The 19,851-nt window shown below is 41.2% G+C and overlaps 1 protein-coding gene across 4 annotated transcripts in view; it reads left to right on the plus strand.

Annotated features, from left to right (window-relative positions):
• Positions 1 to 19,851, plus strand: part of DHX57 (DExH-box helicase 57) — a 2,066,546-nt gene that overhangs the window by 240,741 nt on the left and 1,805,954 nt on the right. For all 4 annotated transcript variants that reach the window (XM_044057412.1, XM_044057439.1, XM_044057430.1 and 1 more), the window contains exon 5: positions 1,451 to 2,283. In XM_044057412.1, coding sequence (XP_043913347.1) covers positions 1,451 to 2,283 — 833 coding nt within the window. The remainder of the gene's footprint in view (positions 1 to 1,450; positions 2,284 to 19,851) is intronic.

The raw sequence follows: 19,851 nt of genomic DNA on the forward strand, positions 1-19,851 counted from the left end.
CCTCTTTTTTGGGGCCGTCTACAACAGCATTTTGTGCTTTACAGCTCACCATACACAATATTTTAATAAATATTTTATTATGTAAGTTTAGGATATACACATTTTAGTTACATTTTTTGTTCAAATATGTCATTTCAAGTACATATTTATTAGAAATACATTATATATTTTTGTTATTAAGTATATATTTATTAGTATTTTTTCACCTTAGTATTTTTTTCACCTTAACTATTTATAATAGATAATTACATTCTAATAAGTATTACATCTGTTTTTTGAGTGTAAGAGATTTTTAAAGATTTTTTAAGATAAGATTTTTAAGATTATAACTTTAATTAAGTATATTAATTGTTTTTTGGCGCCAAATCCGCTATATATATGTATCTTGTTCATTGCATTCATTGGTTCTGAAAGTGTGGATAAACCTGTGTTTACCCTGATCGAGGTGTGGATTATTGGATTTATTGGATTTATTGTATCTTGTGGAAGGTAGTATCCTTGCTCTGTTCCTGCTCGAGCTACAGTGGTCTGGGTGGCCTTTTCGTGTTTTGGTACTTGGATCGTCTTTATTTCTTTATTTCTTCAGATGTATTCATGCAAGTCATTTTTAAAAGCAGTCACGTTGTCATGCTGTACATAAGTTCATAGAACACTACAATTTAGATGCAGAGTCCGTGTGCAGGGCAGGTTTTAGCATGGCTGTGCTACTGGATATTTTTTGTGTCCATTTCTCTTGGTTATGATAATATTACTTGGGAAATCTGTTCAAATCTGCATTAACCATTGGTATATAGAAGACTGAATAGTTTTACGTATACCTGTTATAACAATAGATCTTTGAAGAGAGTACTTTGTAACAGTAAAGCTGCCCTTATGTCTTCTCTTTAACACAATTTGTTTTATGAAGATGACTTATTAACAATTATACAGTTACAGTGTTTTGTTAACTCAAGGTTAGTGGCTTACTGCATTCACAAGTGATAGTCAGAAGGGGTCACAGTACTGTAGACAGCTTCTGGATACGTTTATTATATTTTAGTGCCTCACCCAGGAGTGTTCTATGGTACACCACTGTGTGACCAGCATTGTTTTTCATATGGTTATACACATGGACAGAATTTTTATCAGTAACGAAAGAAGGGACATAAGGTGGTTAAACCCAAATATTATAATTTACTATTACTAAGGCATCTCCTGTAAGTTCTGCCCATAGGGTAAGTATACTTAAACACAGCTGTGCCTTCTGTTTGAAATAAGGCTAAGGCTTTGTTTTGCAAAAAGATTTGCAGTAGCTTTTCTGCAAATCGTTTTTTCCTCACACTGGAACTGGAAGCATGCTGTTGCTAAGAACTGGCAAGCAAGGATGACTGCTTACAATGATGTAACTGTACTACAGTTTGCTTGCTTATTTACCACAGAATGTGTAAACTGCTTTGTTTTTATCCATTAGATATGGCTTTGATAAGGATCGCTGTGTGGCAGCCTTGGAGTCATGTGATGGTGATGTGGGTGCTTCGCTGGAATATTTACTGTTGCAGTGTTTCTCTGAAAAATTTCAGGAGAAGATGGTAGTACCTGAAGCTGCTGCTTGTAGTAGTATGGCAGAGTGTATAGAACAAAGAATAGAGGAAGCATTTGTCCTTTGTTCAATTTGTGGTGATAATTTCATTGAAAGAATTCCAAACAGAGTTTGGACAGTAGGTTTGCAGCTAGAATATCTTACCAAGAAAACTAATCCCTTTTGGAAAGGTGAAACTGTAAAAGAAAAAAACAAACAAACTTCACAACAAGTGTGCCAGTATTACTTGAAAGGCAATTGCAAATTTGGCTTAAAATGCAGGTTTAAACATGAAGCACCCTCTGAACAGTTTCCAAAGAACAGTAGAAATTCAGGAGTAACTCACTCTAATAATAACCAAGAGACACAGTACTTGTATGAACTTGAGATCCGGTTTCCAGAGGGGAATAAATATCCACATGAAGCTGCACTTGTTGCATTTTCTTCCACTAATGACCATCTTTCTCCAGCTAGCCGAATACACATAGCAGAGTCCCTCTATGAAGAAGCATTAAAAGCAGCAGAGTCAGCTGAACCTGTAGTGTACAGTTTAATAACTTACTTAGAGGACGAGGATCGAATCACAGAGCTACTTGGCATTACACACCATAAATACAGTGTTCCTCCATCATGTTTATTACCATCGTCTACAAAGAAAATAGCTCCCATAGTTCCTGCACAGGATACCCGAAACAGCCCATCTCCTCTGGACAAGCACTTAGAAGGTATGGCATTAAAATAAAGATGCATAAGGAAAAATGTTGTGCACATTATATTTCTGTTTGTATGTTTAAATTTTGCAATTTTTTATTAATGTTTATTTAGTTATTTATTAATTTCAGTGTGGAGGTGATCTGGCCTAAAAAAGCAGCCACAGCTAGGCATATGGTAGTACATAACATTTACACATGGTTATGCTTTAAACCAGTGTATAAAATATTTTTCATAGCACCATATAGAACTAATAACTGTGTTATACATTGTGTATGCTGGCAGTCTTACAAAAAGTGTACGAAAAATCAGAATTACAACTTAGGAAGTACGTTTCTTTTATGTCTACCTTCTTGCTTCTTCAGTATAAATTATTATTTTGTGCCTTTTAATTATTCTTAAAGAAATGATGTACATATACACTGCTTCCCCTTGCTATTTATTTTGGAGTCAGTTTAATGTTGATGTATTGTACTCTACTTGGTATCTGCTGTCACTATTGGATGATTTATTCACATACCCATCAAAATACAAGTGATACCTTGTCTTGTCCATTTTTAATATTAAAGGCTGTTCTGTACTGTTGGTTGAGTATAACGTAAATGAGTTTAAACTCGCTGATATCTCCTCCCTGATTTGAAACTCTTCTGATTATGTTTCCCTTAAGAAATTACTGTAGGTATGGTTACTGTTCGTGTGCTTGCAGTAATTCAAAATGCTTGGGGGGGGTTCTTTTTTTCTTCATGGTTGTTTGATAGTAGAGTTGGTGTATATAATTAGGAGATTTATGGGTGCAGAAGGGAACCTTCAGAAAATAATTTTGCTAGTGTTTCATTGTGTTGAAGCTTCTAGAAGTTTGTGTGAAGTTTCAGTGAATTGAGACTCCTTGAAATATAAGGTTTATTGCTTGTCCAGCATTATACTGAAGGGCTTGGAATCTAAATGCCCTTCATTAAACTGATAATTTTTGAAGCAGTGAGGATTTGTTATGCCTGCCTTTGTCTTGATAAATATTTCAAGTCTCAACTTTTTTTAATTTCTTTTTCCCAGAGTTCAGTTTATCTATTTGATAACTTGAATGATTGCTTTCTGTCCCTAGGATGTTCAGCTGCACAGACTTTGTAACCTATGCCACACATGCTACATAGCAGTAGTTTCTGATGTTCATCGTGTTTCACTGTTGAGTCATTACACTTGGGTTATCCTGCTGGCAGGCTACCCGCAGTCGGCCTGAATTCCAAAGTCCTGGTCCGGCGTCGGTTGCTGTCACCTCTTCCCTGACGTCAGTGCGCTAGGGGTATATACGATGCAGCCGACGCCATTTTCTTCAGTCTTTCTTGCCGCGCGGTGCCCGAAGCAAAAGCAATTCGCAAGTGCCGGTTGGTCGACTTCTGAGATTTTTGAAATTGAATTTCAGATCCGAAGTCTTCAATAAAGCTAAGTACCCCGTTGGGGAAACTTTTTTTTGCTCCAGACCGATGCCAGTAAAAGTGAACAATTGTATTTCTTGTGGGAAGCAAATACCTCATAAGGATTTTCATTCTTACTGTATTCCTTGCCTAGGCCCTGACCATGATGTTGCTAGTTGTCGGTTTTGTGCTAGATTCAAACAACGCACTATTAAGAGTCAGTTCGATTTTGCTTTACATTACTTTGGCCGAAGGTTTAACTATATAATGCCATCGGAACAACTGACGACCGGAGTCCATAAAAAGCGCAAGGACAAAGAAAAAGAGAGGCATCCGAGGTCCAAAACTGATGATGAAGCCTCTTTTAGGCCAGTCGCCGGTTTTCAGTGAGGCGCTTTCGCAGCCCCTGACACACGCTACCTCAGAGCCACAGGCTGCCTCCAACTCCCACGTGGAGACAGCTAGGCCTCTGGAAACTCAAGGTATCGGGCCTATGGAAACAATTCCCTCAGATGGGTCTGGAGCCTCTGAGCAGGCATCGGCTTCTGAGGGTGTTTTCAGACCTACGCAGCTTACTATCAAGACCACTTCAGCAGCCAAGGCAAAGTCTAAAACACCTTTAAAGACAAAGAAACAAGTACAGCATTCTGCTGGACAGTCATCCATGCCAAAGAAACAGATGCTCAAAATGGCCGAGGACCTAATTACCTTGATCAGGGGTTCCCAACCCCCTCCTGATAAAAGGCCTAGGCAAGACACTGACTATGACTCCTCTGACCAGGTTTCTATTTCTTCTGATTCCTCTTCAGAACAGGGATATTCTCTTCCTCCCTATGAGGACTCTGATGCTGAAGAATCTATCCCTTCAGCCTCTCCTCCTGAGGACTACTCTTTTGGGGAAACCCTGCACACCATGAGGGAGCATTTCCATTGGGGGAGCCAGGATTATTCAGAATCCAAGAAAAGGCTCAGAGACTTTCTTTTACTGCCTCAGCACAGGCCTCTTGCTATTCCCCCTGTACTAGATATTGTTGATTATGTATTTTCTGAATCCAGTTTGACTCCTGATTCTTTACCCCCTGCTCCAGTTAAGCCAGATAGGTACAACAGGGTTCCAGATTCTCATAAATTTCTTTATAAAAACCCTGCTGCTGATCCAGAAACTATTTCTCAGGGTCCCAAAGGGGTCAAGGCTTCCACTGCAAAAAACCCTGTTCCCCCTGATAGGGATTCTAGAGCATTGGACAGATGGGGGAAAAAAGTTTACACCTCTGCTACGTTAGCTGTAAGGGCTTTAAACTGCCAGTTTCACATGCTTAAATATCAACAATATCTAATGTCTTTGCTAAAACAGAAAATGCTTACAGGCTCTGAATGTCCTGAGAACAAGGAAATGCAGGATTTATTGCATGCAGCTGAACAAGTGGGAAAGCATACTTTGCAATGTGGTTTTGATTCATTAGAGGCATCTTGCAGAGCCGCAGTTACAGGTTCTGTCATTCGATGGCATGCTTGGTTAAAAGAACAGTTTACCTGATCACGTTAAAGCAAAATTATTGGATGCTCCATTACAGCACGATACTTTGTTTGGTGTTAAGGCAGAAGAGGTGTTAAAGAAAATGGAGGATAAAGCAAAATCAGTGCAGACAGTAAAGGATTTCTTAGATTTAGCAGGAACTGGCCTTCTAAAAATTGGTCCTTTCCAGTGTCAGACAGGCCACAAAGAGGCAGATACAGACACCCAAGAGGCAGATCTCAGCCCCAAGGCTCATACAGACCTAAACAATGGGGTGCTTCAGCCCCCAAAGGCAAAGAAGACAAATCACAACCTTATAGGAAACAGTCCCAGTAACTTTCCTCTACAAATGCCAAGCACTTACCTTTTGGCAACACCCTTGGGGGGGAAACTAGCACTTTTCACACAAAATTGGCACATGATCACCCAGGACAAAAGGGTACTGAATATTGTTTCTCAGGGTTACAGGTTCCACTTTCACACCCTACCAAGGTCAAAAGGTATGCCAGACCTGCCACACAATCAGTGGGCAGAGGCACAACAACACATTTCTGCTGTCATGGACATGAGGGCTATTCAAAAAGTACCACAGCAAGAGCAGGGGCAAGGATTTTATTCAAGACTTTTCTTGGTACCCAGAAAGGACAAAGCCTGGAGACCAATACTGGACCTGTCTATTCTAAATACTTTCCTGGACGTTCCAAAATTTAAAATGTTGACACTGCAGCAACTTCTACCCATGCTGGGCAAGAAGGCTTGGCTAGTTACTTTGGACCTCAAAGAGGCATACCTGCATGTCCCAATCAGACAATCTTGCAGAAAATACCTCAGATTCATAGCTGGCTCAATACATTACCAATTCTCTGCACTGCCCTTTGGCTTATCTACTGCGCCCAGGGTCTTCACAAAATGCCTGGCACCAGTAATTGCATTTTGCAGACAAAAAGGAATTCAAATATATCCCTACTTGGACGACTGCCATATTCAAGCAGAGAGCAAGGACATTCTACTAAAGCATCTGGCGTTTGTAAAAAGATTACTAATTTGCCTAGGGTACACAGTAAACAAAAAGAAATCAAAACTAGTGCCCTCTCAAGAGATAATATTCCTGGGTGCAAGCTTAAATACAACTGCCCAGATGGCTTATCTCACGCCAGAGAAGTAAAGGCAACTGACTCATTACTTTCAAATGATGGCAACAAAGACCTAGCTACCTGCAAGAAAAAATCTGCAGGCTTTGGGCTTCATGGCATCCTGCTAATTCCATATGCAAGACTGCATACGAGGAAGCTACAATGGTATCTAAAAAGTGTTTGGACTCAACATTGCCACAGCCTGGAAACAATAATAACTCTTATTCCCTGCCTGCAACAGGTGTTTTGATGGTGGGCACTGGCCTGTCACCACAACAAGGGACAGCCTTTTACTTTACCCACAGCCAGGCAGACAATAACAACAGATGCATTTGGATTATGCCTGGGGGGCACATATGGCAGGAACATGTATTCAGGGCACGTGGCCCGCGGACGAAATGCATCTTCATATCAATCAAAAAGTGATGCTAGCTGTACAGAATGCCTTGACAGCCTTCAAGGATCTACTACATCCAGGATAACTATTGCTAAAGACGGACAATACTACAGTTATGTGGTACATAAACAAGCAAGGGGGCACACATTCCTAACCCTCTGCAGGCAAGCCATGACTTTGTGGAACACCTCACTGATCTATCAAGTACATCTGCAGGCACAATTCCTGCCAGGAAAGAAAAATACTCTGGCAGACGAACTAAGCAGAAACCTCATGGACCCTCATGAGTGGAAACTAGATCCACAGGTCTTCAGCATGATAACAAGGAAATGGGGATGCCCAGACATAGATCTTTTTGCCTCCCCTCACAACTGCCAACTACAGAGATTCTGCACAAGGACTTATGAATTAGGACTTGCACAAGCATGGAAAGTGGATGCTCTATCATTCAGTTGGAAAACCCTAACAGTTTATGTCTTTCTACCACTGCCTCTCCTCCTCAAGGTACTCCTAATCAGACAAGAGAAGCCAAAGATGATTCTGATTGCCCCAGACTGGCCACGCCAGCACTGGTACCCAGTCCTAAAGAGCTTGTCTCAAGGCCCAGCCTGGACTTTACCTCAAGTTCCTCATCTTCTGACTCAACAAAACAATCAGATCCTGCACAGCCAACTCAGAACCTTAAATCGGGCTGCATGGCAAATAATATAGCCACTCAGAACACACCTCTCTCTAAAGCTGTTATGGATGTCATTTTGGAAGCCAGGAGGCCCAGCACCAGGAAATCTTATGCAGAAAAATGGAAGAGATTATGTGCTTGGAACCAGGCGCAAGGACTTGAACCACTTGTTCCAAATATTCCTCAGATTTTACAATACCTAACTGAGATGCTGGACAAAGGCCTATCCTTCTCATCAGTTAAGATCCATGCCTCTGCCATTTCAGATCATTACAATACGGAACCTCCTATTTTCTCACATCCACTGCTAAGACAGTACCTCAGAGGGGCAAAAAACATAAGACCCCCAAGGAGAGCACGGATACCTACATGGGACCTCAAGTTTGTCTTGGAAAAACTCACACTGCCTCCTTTTGAGCCAGCCAATACAGCTGAGATAAAATTCTTATCATGAAAAACTGCTCTGCTCCTAGCAATAACTTCAGCAGGAAGAGTCTCAGAGTTACAGGCATTAATGGCAGTGGAATCTTTTATCATTTTTCATCCAGACAGGGTTTCTCTAAGGACAAACCCAACATTTATGCCAAAGGTAGTATCCAGTGTGGCTCTTAACCAAACCGTTAATTTGCCAACATTTTATCCAAATCCCCAGAATAAAGGGGAGAGACTTCTACACTCTTTGGACATACACAGGCAGCTACGATTCTACTTGGACAAAACAAAAGCTTTCAGAAAAACTGAGCAACTGTTTGTAGCATATGCTGCAGGATCACAAGGAAAGGCTATTTCAAAGAAGACTATTTCAAAATGGATAGGACACTGCATTTGTTTCTGCTATGCACAGCATGGCAAATCAGTGCCTAAGAATATTAGGCCACATTCTACCAGGGCAGCAGCCACTTTAGCAGCCTTTTTCAGAGGAGTACCAACCAAGGAAATTTTGGAGGCTGCAACTTGAGTTCAGTGCACACTTTTACCAAGCATTATCACTTACCTCTTTACTCTAAATCCAGAGCAAGCTTTGCCACTACAGTTCTGCAGGGCCTCATAGCCACTCCTAATCCTATTTAGACCCAGCCGCCCTACCTCAGCTTTGGGATTCAACTCAAGTGTAAGAAATGCAACAGTGAAACACGATGAACATAGTACAGTTGTGTACCTACCATAAATGTAGATGTTTGAGTATATTCACTGCTGCAGTCCAGGTTACCCACACTCCATCCCCCTTTCTTTGCTGGGACTCATCTATACTTCTCTATCCTATACAACCTATGTGGTGTATTTGCGTGTAGATGAAGGTATTGTTTATTTTAGTGTATGTTTTTATAAGCAATATGTATTGCCTACCTTCTTGGGGGCACCTGACATCTGGGGCAAGAAAAACTGAAGAAAATTGTGTCGGCTGCATCTTGTATACCCCTGGCGCACTGACGTCAGGGAAGAGGCGACAGCAACCAACGCCAGACCAGAACTTTGGAATTCAGGCCGACTGCGGGTAGCCTGCCAGCAGGATAACCCAAGTGTTATGACTGCAACAGTGAATACACTCGAACATCTACATTTATGGTAGGTACACAACTGTACTTTCTCTGCTGTAGTACTATAGCGCATATATTGCTTTCTGTCCCTAGGATGTTCAGCTGCACAGACCTTGTAACCCATGCCACACATGCTACATAGCAGTAGTTTCTGTTCTCTGCTGTAGTACTGTAGCATATATATATATATATATATATATATATATATATATATATATATATATATATATGTATCTATATATATATATATATATACATACATACACACACCGTAGACTTTGTAACCCATGTCACACATGCTACATAGCAGTAGTTTCTGTTTTCTGCTGTAGTACTGTAGCATATATATATATATATATATATATATATATATATATATACATACACACACACGGTATTTCTCCATAAATAAGGCCTAGCATGGTTTTCCAGAGTGGTCATGATATAAGCCTTACCCCAAAAATAAGCCCCAGTTAAGATTGTCAACAACACATGACTGACATGTTGAATTATAAAATAATATTATTGACACTTGTTGACTGAGGTTATCGTACTCTTCTCGCCATTTTTGGCCTTTCGGATACCCAGCAACTTCTCTTTGCAGAAAGTTGTAAGATTCTTTACCCGGGACTCCTCCACGATTCTTACTGTAACCGTAATCCTCACTCACACTTGATATTTGAGATCCTTGGCCCATAAACACTGGCAAGTGTACTTTGATTGGACAAACTACAGACAACGCACGTAAAACGTGCGCACTTGATAACGAACGGGTGTGGTTATGTCTTCTTAACTGTCACCATTTTTGTTACCACTCCTGTTTCATAAGTCTTCAATTAACCACCCCCCCCAGACAAGATGAGTGCAAAAAGAAAGAGCTGTTCCGTCGAGTACAAGAAAGGAATCGTGGAGGACTCCTGGTGGAAGAATCTGATGGCTTTCTGCAAAGAGAAGAAGTTGGATCTCCGAATCTTCTGAAAATGGCGAGCAGAGCACGATAACCTCAGTCAGCAGATGGACGAGGGAAATGTTAAGAAGTGCAAGTGTGGATAAGATCGGAAACCATTATTTCCTGAGCTGGAAGACATTATCTGTGAATGGATTGCTAACAGGAGAGCAATGGCTTTGGTTGTACGCATGGCTGATATTCCAGCATTTGCCCTTGCAATGACACCACAGTTAGAAATATCCCCAGAAGAATTCAAAGCATCACAACATTGGCTGGATGGCTTCCTTCAGCGATATGAACTGTCTCAAAGATCAACAACACTGTTCAAGCTGGAAGATACTGAAGTTATTAAACGTACACTTGCATTCAAGTCCTTTGTTGATGACATTGACTTTTCTAAATTCCAACTCTCCAACATGATTGCTATGTATGAAACTGCAGTGTTTATGGGCCAAGGATCTCAAACAACAGTTTATCAGAGGGGTGCCTCATCAATCTACATTCCCTCCACTGGTTACGAAAGTGCATGTGTTACCTGTATTTTGGCAATTCGTCTAGATGGAAAGAAAACCCCACCTCTAATCATTAGTAAGGGCAAGAAAGATAAGATTGAACGTGTTTCAGGCATTTACATTCTTGAAACCGAAAAAGCCTGGTGCACACAAGCAGTTATAAGGAAGTGGGTTGATGTAATGCTGCCACTTGTTTTGTGAGGTGGTGAAAGAGGTCTGCTAGTCTGAGATTCAGCCAGCACTCACAGTACTAAAGACATGAAGAACTTCCTTGCACAGAGAAGAGTAGATCAAATAATGATTCCCGCAGGAATGACCACCTATCTCCAGACTCTTGATATTGCAATAAAGCCATTCTAGGACCGTTTGTGCATGTACTCAATGACTACATAGAAAATAGAATGGAGAGAAATCAGCGTGGAAACTTTGAGAAGCCTAGCCTGCAAGAAGTCGTGACTTGGGTGAAGAATTCATGGGAGAAAATCACTGACAGCTGTGTTGCCACTACGAGCAGGCTACATGGACAATCAGTGCTCATTTAAGGAGAGCTCTATTGCTGGGCATGGCAGATTGGGACCAATGGTTCTACAGGAAATGGAGTCATAAGAAATTCAGGCCGGATTTTTGGGTTTGGAGACTTTTGACAATGTTCCAGAAGATGATGACATGACTGTATTTGAATAACTTTTCTATTATTGGGGCAACAGAATGGATTGCTTCTGCTTTCAGCTGCCAGCAAGCTCTTGTCAGTTTTTTGACTTTATTGTATTAAGGTAATGTTTCATTTTCAAGGGGTAACTACAAAGTAAGGCCACTAGTTCCCAGACTTCATTTTTATGACTTTCCATCTTTCTTCTCTTATGGTTTGGGTAAGGAATAAAGAAAGCACCACCACTCAAAAAGTGGCAGTTATTCACCTGTTTTATCCCCCTCCTCCAATATGCATTTATTGAGATTTTTCTGCACTTTCTGTTAAGTATGAAATATTTCACTGTGAAAGCCAAGGGGTAGATATTCTGAAGTTGAAATGTTTGTTGCACTGTTTATGTAGAATTCTCACACAATTGTTAATGCGTTACCTAGAACTGTTGCCCAATAATGGAAAAGTACCAAATAAATATCAGCAACCAAAAAGACCAGGAATTCCAATCATTCTGAAGATGTTCGTCATATCGGATGAAACCTAGGTTAATACGTGTTTCATCTGTGCTTTATACAATAAAAGTATCCATTATTGCTGTGGTGATCGCGTTTTTACCAATCGTATAGCGTGGATTTCAGTATTGTGAGTGAGTTTGCTGTGGCACATCCTTCCAGTTGATTGGAATTCCTGGTCTTTTTGGTTGCTGTTTATTCGTTCATTTTTGGGTTACCAAATAAATATCAGTTTGTGTACATGAATACATTAATAAGTGTAGATTGTTGTACGGGGGGGGGTAAATAAGGCATCCCCTGATAATAAGCCCTAATGCGTATTTCGGCGGGAAAGAGTACAAGACCCGGTCTTATTTTCAGGGAAATACAGTATATATAAAATATATCTATGTACATGGATCCCCTTCAGAAGCTGGAAGTTTCAAAACTTCAAACGGCTGAGACCATAAGATCGAAGTTTTGAGTGGAGATTGCCATACAGTGCGGAATGGGAACTTTACTGTTTTACTTACTGTAGTGCAATCTCAGAGTTGGTATATTTATTTAGCAGGGGGTGTGGGGGTGCAGGGGGGGCTTGCCCCCCTACTGTGTGTGTGTGCGCATTGTCTTTTGGCTTTTCCCGGTTAGGGGTCGCCACAGCGGAACTCCGGTCTGCTAATGATTGGCAGTAGATTTTCACGAACGCCGAGGTGCCAGCTCGACGTTCAACATTCAACGAAGGCATGCCCATTTACGCATGTCTTTCGAACGCCCACCCAACCGCGAGGAGGACATGCAGACTCCACACAGAAGGCACTCCCCGCACTTCAACCGAGAAGCGAATGGGAGAACCTCTTGCCGTGAGGCAACAATGCTACTGCTGCACCACCGGGGCTTGTCTCCCTACAAAAATGTAAAAAAAAAAAATGTTTTTTATTTTTTTTTTATGTTTTCGAAGTTTCAAAACTTCGATCTTATGATCTCGGCCATTTGAAGTTTGAAGTTTTGAAACTTTGAGCTTCTGGAGTAGATCCACATACATACAGATTTACGGGTCTATATTAGTTCAACGAAATGTGATTTCAGTGAACACTTAACCATCGTCCCCTATCCAGAGAAAATCACTTCCGCAATTACCTGAATTTGCTAAAGGCAAGTAAATACTTGCCTTGCAGCACAAAGGACCAACATCTAAGTAAATCAAACCCACCCAAGTGGGGGGCTTCACCCCCTCAACTGTATGTACCAACTCCAAGATCACAATACAGTGGAGAAAAGGGCAAAGTTGTGTAGTTGGCCACCTACTTCTTTGCCCTTGGTAAATTCAGCGCCTCTTGGAAGTGATTTTCATTGAATTGTGGTTGATGATTAGGTGTTCACTGAAATCACATTTCGGCAAACTAATATAGACCCCATATTTTTATATATATGGAATGTCCATTTTTATTTTACCATTTGAACACTTTTTCCAATGCACATGGTAAGGGTAACATTCCCAATGATGGTTATGTATCTCTGTTTCTGTATATTGTTATGGTCATTGAATTTTAATCCTGTTTGTCCCATTATGACAGCAGTATATCAACCTGCTGGTCCTAGTAATATTAAGTCTTTCACAGAACAAGAAGTCATTCTTTTGAGTTTTTTCTTTCAGTAATCAAATCTCTTTAATAAATCTCAGCAGGACTGGAGGCAGTAAATGCCAACGTTATGGTGTGCTGTCACCTCTTTAGATTGTCATATATGCAATGATGTCTGGTCTGGCACCCATTTGATTAGAGTCTAGTCTGTATCAGTTCCAGAACTGCATGCTTTACAGTAACATCTGACCAGGTATTTTAAAACAAATATTTGTCCCCATGGATCCCTTTTAGAAATATAAGACTCAGTACTGCAAGTCCCTCTCGCATCCTTACCAAAAATGTGTGCATATATTTTGTGTGTGTAATCTCTCTCCCTCTCTCTCTCTCTATATATATATATATATATATATATATATGTATATATATATATATATATATATATATATATATATATATATATATATATATGTATATATATAGATATATATATATATATATATATATATAATTTTTTTTTTTTTTTGTAATTGCTGTACATCAGAGTACTGCAGTCTCACAGTTTATATGTATTTCACACTTTAACTGCAGTCCACGAAAGAGCAAGTTTTAACAGTTCTCAAACATTCAGCAGTCGCTCTTTTCCCTTGGTCATGTTAGTACCTTCTTTATCTTTTTACACAGTATACTGGTTTAGGTGCCTCAGCCTTGACTCCATGCTATGTATGCATGATCTAGAGAGATTCCCTTTGCAACTGGTAGGAATATATTTATTTTTTTTAAATCTGTTTTGTTTTGTTCATGTTCAAAAACAAATGGCAGCTTTGTGAATGTTCCGCTCATATGTGTACTCTTACCTGTAAATATTAGTAAGCTACTGGAAATCTCTTGCTGTATTCTGTTGGAGAAACTGTTGAAACCTCACCTTTCATTTAAATTGTATCAGATAGATGTACAGTCATCTTTATTTTTCACAACGTGTCATTACTAGCTGTATTTTATATATTGTGATTAAAGTTTATTTTGTGAAATAAGTGTAATTTTTTGGATATTTTATTTTCTCTTATATGCTTATTTTTTCTACATAGTAACTTCACAAAATAATGTCATGGGTGGTATTTATATGTGACTAGAAAGTGTTGTGGATAAATAAGACAAGTTAACTCTTAGATCTACAGGCATTTATATTGTGGTTTTAGTGGTATAGCTGATACAGTTAGTTTCCATATAAGGAATTCTGCCTGCAGTGTCTAATTGACTGTATGGTTACATGAAGGGCAAATCTCCTGTGCCTGCACATATATACTAGCCTGTATACTACTGTAGATTTTAAGCTGTCTGAGTACAGGAATGTTGTGTTCCTTTTTCATTATGTGACTCCCCAGTATATCAAGAAAGTTTGATTACTTTTGTATAAATGTCAGTTTGCGTGTGTCACAAGTGATAATTCAGTAAATGTGTTAAAAAAAGAAAGAAAAAGTGAGGTTGCATCTCAAAGAAAGTCCGAGAGGGACAGTCTTAAAATACAGCATAAAAATCTAGCTTTCTGCACTAGAAATAGTATAATGTGACACTGCATTTGGTAAAGTTGCAATTGCTATTCCTTCCTGGTTAAAGTTTCTTTAGACGGTTGACTAAATCACTTTAAGCAGGGATGATGTAAATCTGTAGATGACTATAGTAAAGAATGCAGCTTCTGAGTTTGGTAACAACTCGTGCAGTGTAAATAAACTGCATTTACTTTGTTTCAGTTTTATTTTAATTGCATTATACTCTGTAGGCATTATTAAAGTGTTTAATTTTAATGTTGTAGGGCATAGCTGCATTATGCAGTCATTGAACATCCTGCATGAACCTAGTTTATGCAGTGTAACACAGTGACGCCCCTGCACTAGCCCACTAATCAAGGAGCCTCAGTTCTCACCACTGCCAACAGTGAGGGATGTACACAATTGAAGGATTACAAATACACACAATGGTAAAGTACAATTTCCCTTAAGAGCACACAGAGATCAGTCAGTCTGTGTCTGGTTTTTCTCTCTCCCTCCGGATCCTCAATAAGACTCCCCACTGGCACAGCTATAGAGTTGAGTCCTTAGCTGGGGTTCCAAGCCAAGTCCTACCAACACTCTCTCTGTCCAACCAGTGCTTCGTACACACACACGCGCGCACACACACACGCACACACACACTTTGAGATTTGATTTATACACAAACATACACCTGGGAAGGGCTGGCACAGGTTTACTAGCTATGTCCCCTTATACCCAGATTATAAGATAGTTATCACTGCCACCAGAACCCCTTATCAGCTACTTTAAGGTGCTTACCAATGGGTGACCAATTCTGTGTAATGTTACTGTTATCCAAATGGTGGTTTTTGATCAAGCGCCATGCTATTAGGAGTCGCCTGCACAGTGTCACCAAATACATATGCAAGTGCTCTAAGAGCTTAAATATGTGTCACAAATGTCAGCCACAAAGAAAGGTTTAAATATATTTAATAATAAAAGAACAAGACAATATTCAATAATGCAACACAGTGACAGCAGAGTTCAAAATTACAGGAAATATTTTAAAACAACATTGCAGGGCAGTCTCAAATAAATACAGAAAACATGTAATCTAATCTTTACTATATTCCTATCTATCTCTAAGAGAGATACTACGCCCAAAGTCTTACAGACAACGCGCAGGCAGAAGTGTTGAGTGGATGTTTCTAGGTCCAAGACAAGATACAAAATGCCTAGTCTCTCTCTGTGAGAGAGTTCTTAAATTAATAATAAACATTACTACTTGGTTAGCTTGGATGACATCACTCTGTCACCTGACTTCAGTTCCTAGGCTAAACAGATACTAACATAATTTTAACATCTCTGTGTGAGAAGTACATATCTCTCAGAAGTTTGCAGAACATGGAAGCCATAAAACAATAAAACACTTTTACATTTGAAACCTAATAATTATTTCTGTTTCAAGACTATATAGAAGCTTCTAGCTCTAGACATTGTGTCTGCTGCTGAGCTGAAATTGACAGATAACACAATTGTAAAACACTTTAATTTCAACTTATTTTCTTTGTCACCTGACTTCAGTTCCTAGGCTAAACAGATACTAACAGAATTTTAACATCTCTGTGTGAGAAGTACATATCTCTCAGAAGTTTGCAGAACATGGAAGCCATAAAACAATAAAACACTTTTACATTTGAAACCTAATAATTATTTCTGTTTCAAGACAATATAGAAACTTCTAGCTCTAGACATTGTGTCTGCTGCTGAGCTGAAACTGGCAGATAACACAATTGTAAAACACTTAAATTTCAACTTATTTTCTTTTTTCTTGACGTTTTGCAAATTAACTCTATGTTCCAGCTTCTACCTTTAAAACATACATTTGCACAGGTATATAGTTTATATACATTTCTGTTATTTTTCAGTAGGGTATACTGTGGATGCATCTTTGAAGCTCAGTACTGTAAAAAACATGTTCAACACACACATATACACCAGTAATTTAATATACACATAACATATAGATGTTATGTAGTCCAATATTGCCTACATTCTTACCCGTGGGTTCGGAACCGAACCTCAGCTCTGACTCTACCATACTCTAGCTCAAAGTCTTCAGTTAGCTTGTGGCTAAGAGGTATCCCATGCTGCACTGCTCCCTTTCCCCAGATCTCGTTTTCCACTCGTACAACTCAGACGTGGTCTCGCTCTTGGCCGTGGCTAAGTATAACTTTTTCTACTTTTTAGTAGTTTGTTGCTCCAAAAGTTATTTTCATAGCTAGTCTCGGTTTTGTGGTAAAAAAAATGTTTGTGTAGCCTGTTGGGCTTTTTGTCTTGGTGTCCTGTTTGCATTTCTCCCTTTTTACGGGCTAGGCCCATTTCAGTTAGAGGACCTAGTCCTCCCTTCTAATTGTGTGTGTTCCAGTTTCCCTGTGTGTGCTTGTTCCAGTGTTGCCCCGTCCCTTTGGGCTAGGGCCATTTAAATAAGAGGACCTAGTCCTCCCTTGTTTGTTAGTCAGGGCCATTTAAGTTAGAGGTCCTTTCTCCCTGTGGTGTTTATTGTTCTATGACTGTTAATTTAGAGACATAGTTCCCATGTTTTTCTGTTGCTGGTGTCAGGTTTGTCTGCTGATACTGTGTGCAGTGTCATACCAATATGTCTAAGGTTACAAAAGAACACAAGCATTCAGGCTTCAAAAAATGTGATGTGTGGATATACAATGTCTATTACTGATGGGCACTCTGTGTGTGTATATGCTTGGGGGCTATCCACCTCCAAGAATCCTGTGTGTTCTGTCACGCCTTTAGCCCACACGTTCTTCAAGAGAGGAAAAACAAACTAATTCTAAAGGGATTACTGAAACCCTCTTTCAAAGAAGACTTGGAGAGGACTTCCAGTTTTAAGTCTCTCCCTCTAAAGCAGACAAGACCTCTAAATAAAAAAACGCTCTCTGGCTCTGTCAGTTTTATCGGAGCTGCCAGAGAAAGTTGCCAAGTCTACTTCAGCTTCCTCGGCTCCATTGGCTTCGGGGCCGAAGGAAGTAGGTGAAATGACCAAGTCAACATCGGCTCCCAGTCTCTCATGGCCAGTGATGAAAATACTTGTTTGGAGCCGGTCTCCAGTTTCTAGACCTGTTTCTCATTCTCGCAAGTCTCCTTCTGTAGGGAGGTCCAGATCTCTAACCTTATCCTCTAGGTCCTCCAGGACTCTCTCAGACGATGATGTGGATAGAGTGGTACAGAGACTGCTCCAATCACTGGTGCTGGCCAAATTGTTTTCGGCTCCAGCCCAATCGGCCCCGGAGCCTGTCACCCATCCATCCTTGTATGTTCCTCCTCCAAGCCTTTCTCAGCCTTCGGAGCCAGATTTGTCTGTTCCGTCTGATGCCTTTGCGTTGGCTCCTGTAGCCCATTCTGGCATCTCAGTTCCGATCTCCACTCCGACCCCGTGTGCAGAGTCCAGGGCTCATAGTTCCTTGGTCAGGCCCGAGGGAGATGTCTCAGGTTGATCTTCTTTGGCTCCGAGCCTCCCGCTTGGTGCTTCAGCATGGGTGAGCTTGGGCCCTGCTTCGGATTCTGACCTTATCCCTTCAGCTCCAAGGGCTTCCATGGCTGGTTATTCTTCGGAGCCAGGGGGATCAGCTTTCGAGGTCATGTGGAGCATGCTGGCCAGGTCCTCAGCTGCATCTGATGGCACCAACACTCTACCCCCTCCAGCACCGGTATCAGTTTCTTATCACCCTCTGTCCTTGGACAGCGGAGACCCAAGGCCTCAGGATACCTCCATGAGTGGTCCCCAACTTTCTGAGGTCTCCCCAGAGTGTTTGCTTGAGGAGCCCCCCAGAAAAAGTGTGCATGAGGAAGCACATCAGCTCCCAGGATGAGTCTATCACTTCGGACACCGACCTCGAGGAGTCAGAGGGGTCCCCCCGAGTCGTCCTCTGAAGATATCTCTTTTTCAGATATCCTGGAGATCTTGAAACAGAGAGACGACTGGCCCTCCAAATCTCCCTCTGAGGAGGAGTCTGTGTTCCTGAAGGCCTTTGGGTCTCAACCCTCCACCTCTTGGGTTTCTCCCCCATTCGATGAACTCCTCGATGTTTGTCGAAGGGTGTGAGAAACCCCTGACACTGTGGAACCAGTCCCCGGGAGACCCAACAAGTTTCTGTCCGCCCCCGCTGACCAGGAATTTTTCACAAAGGGTGCTCCAGTAGATGCCATGGTGGTGGCACCGGCCACCAAGAAGTAACTAGCTGAAACTTCATCTACCGTCCGTCCCCCCTAACAAGGAGTCAAGGACCATGGACCGGTATGGGAAGCGTATGTTTTCTTCAGCGGCCTTTACTCTGCGGTCGCTGAACTATTTGTCACATTTTACATGGCTCCAAAGAGATCTCCTAAAAGAGCTTGGAGAGTCTCTGCAGTGTAACATTTCTGACGCAGTGGCTCAGAAGGTCATTGCCCAGATGTCTACCCTAAATTCCATTACTAACTCCTCCATGAGGCTGATCTCGCATGCAGCCGACGGGGCGAGTAGGGCAGCGAGTTCAGGACTCTTAGGAGGCACTCCTGGATGCGCCTGTGTCATTTCACAGAGACCTTCAAGTCTACATTCACCAATGCCCCATTTTGATGGTTCGTTGTTGTTTGGAACCAAGGTGAAGGATACTCTCACTAGGAAGGAAAAACCCTGTCTGCCGTGGGAGTTCATTTTTCCATGCCTTCTAGACCTTATCCCAGTGGCCAGAAGGGTGGGAAAATGTGGTTCAGAAAGCCGCAGAGGTTTTTTCAAGATGCACAAAGTGATTCCCCCTCCAGAGGCAGGGGAGGGGGTGTTAACCCAGGTAGACACCACCCTAGAGGCAGAGGAGGTCTGCGTAACCAGGGGGAACACAATTTCTTTTGTGGTTCCTCCTACCAGCGCTCCTGATGGGAGGCCTGACTGCACTTCTCCAGAGCCAGTCGGATATCGCATTTCGCTATACCCAGAAGCCTAGCAAGACATCACCCAGGATGAATGGGTATTAAAAATAATTTCCGGAGGATATCATATTCCCTTCTCTTCTCATCCCCCGCCAACCAAGAGAATCCCAGATGCTCCACCCAGTCAAAGGGATTCTGCAGCTTCAGAAGTTCAAAAGCTGCTAGCAAAAGGAGCCATCCAGCATGTCCCCCTAGACCAGCACGGATTATGGACTTACTCAAGATTCTTTTTGGTGCC

Source organism: Protopterus annectens, chromosome 1.part2 (genome assembly GCF_019279795.1).
Source record: "Protopterus annectens isolate FY-2018-M chromosome 1.part2, PAN1.0, whole genome shotgun sequence".
Lineage (NCBI taxonomy): Eukaryota > Metazoa > Chordata > Ceratodontiformes > Protopteridae > Protopterus > Protopterus annectens.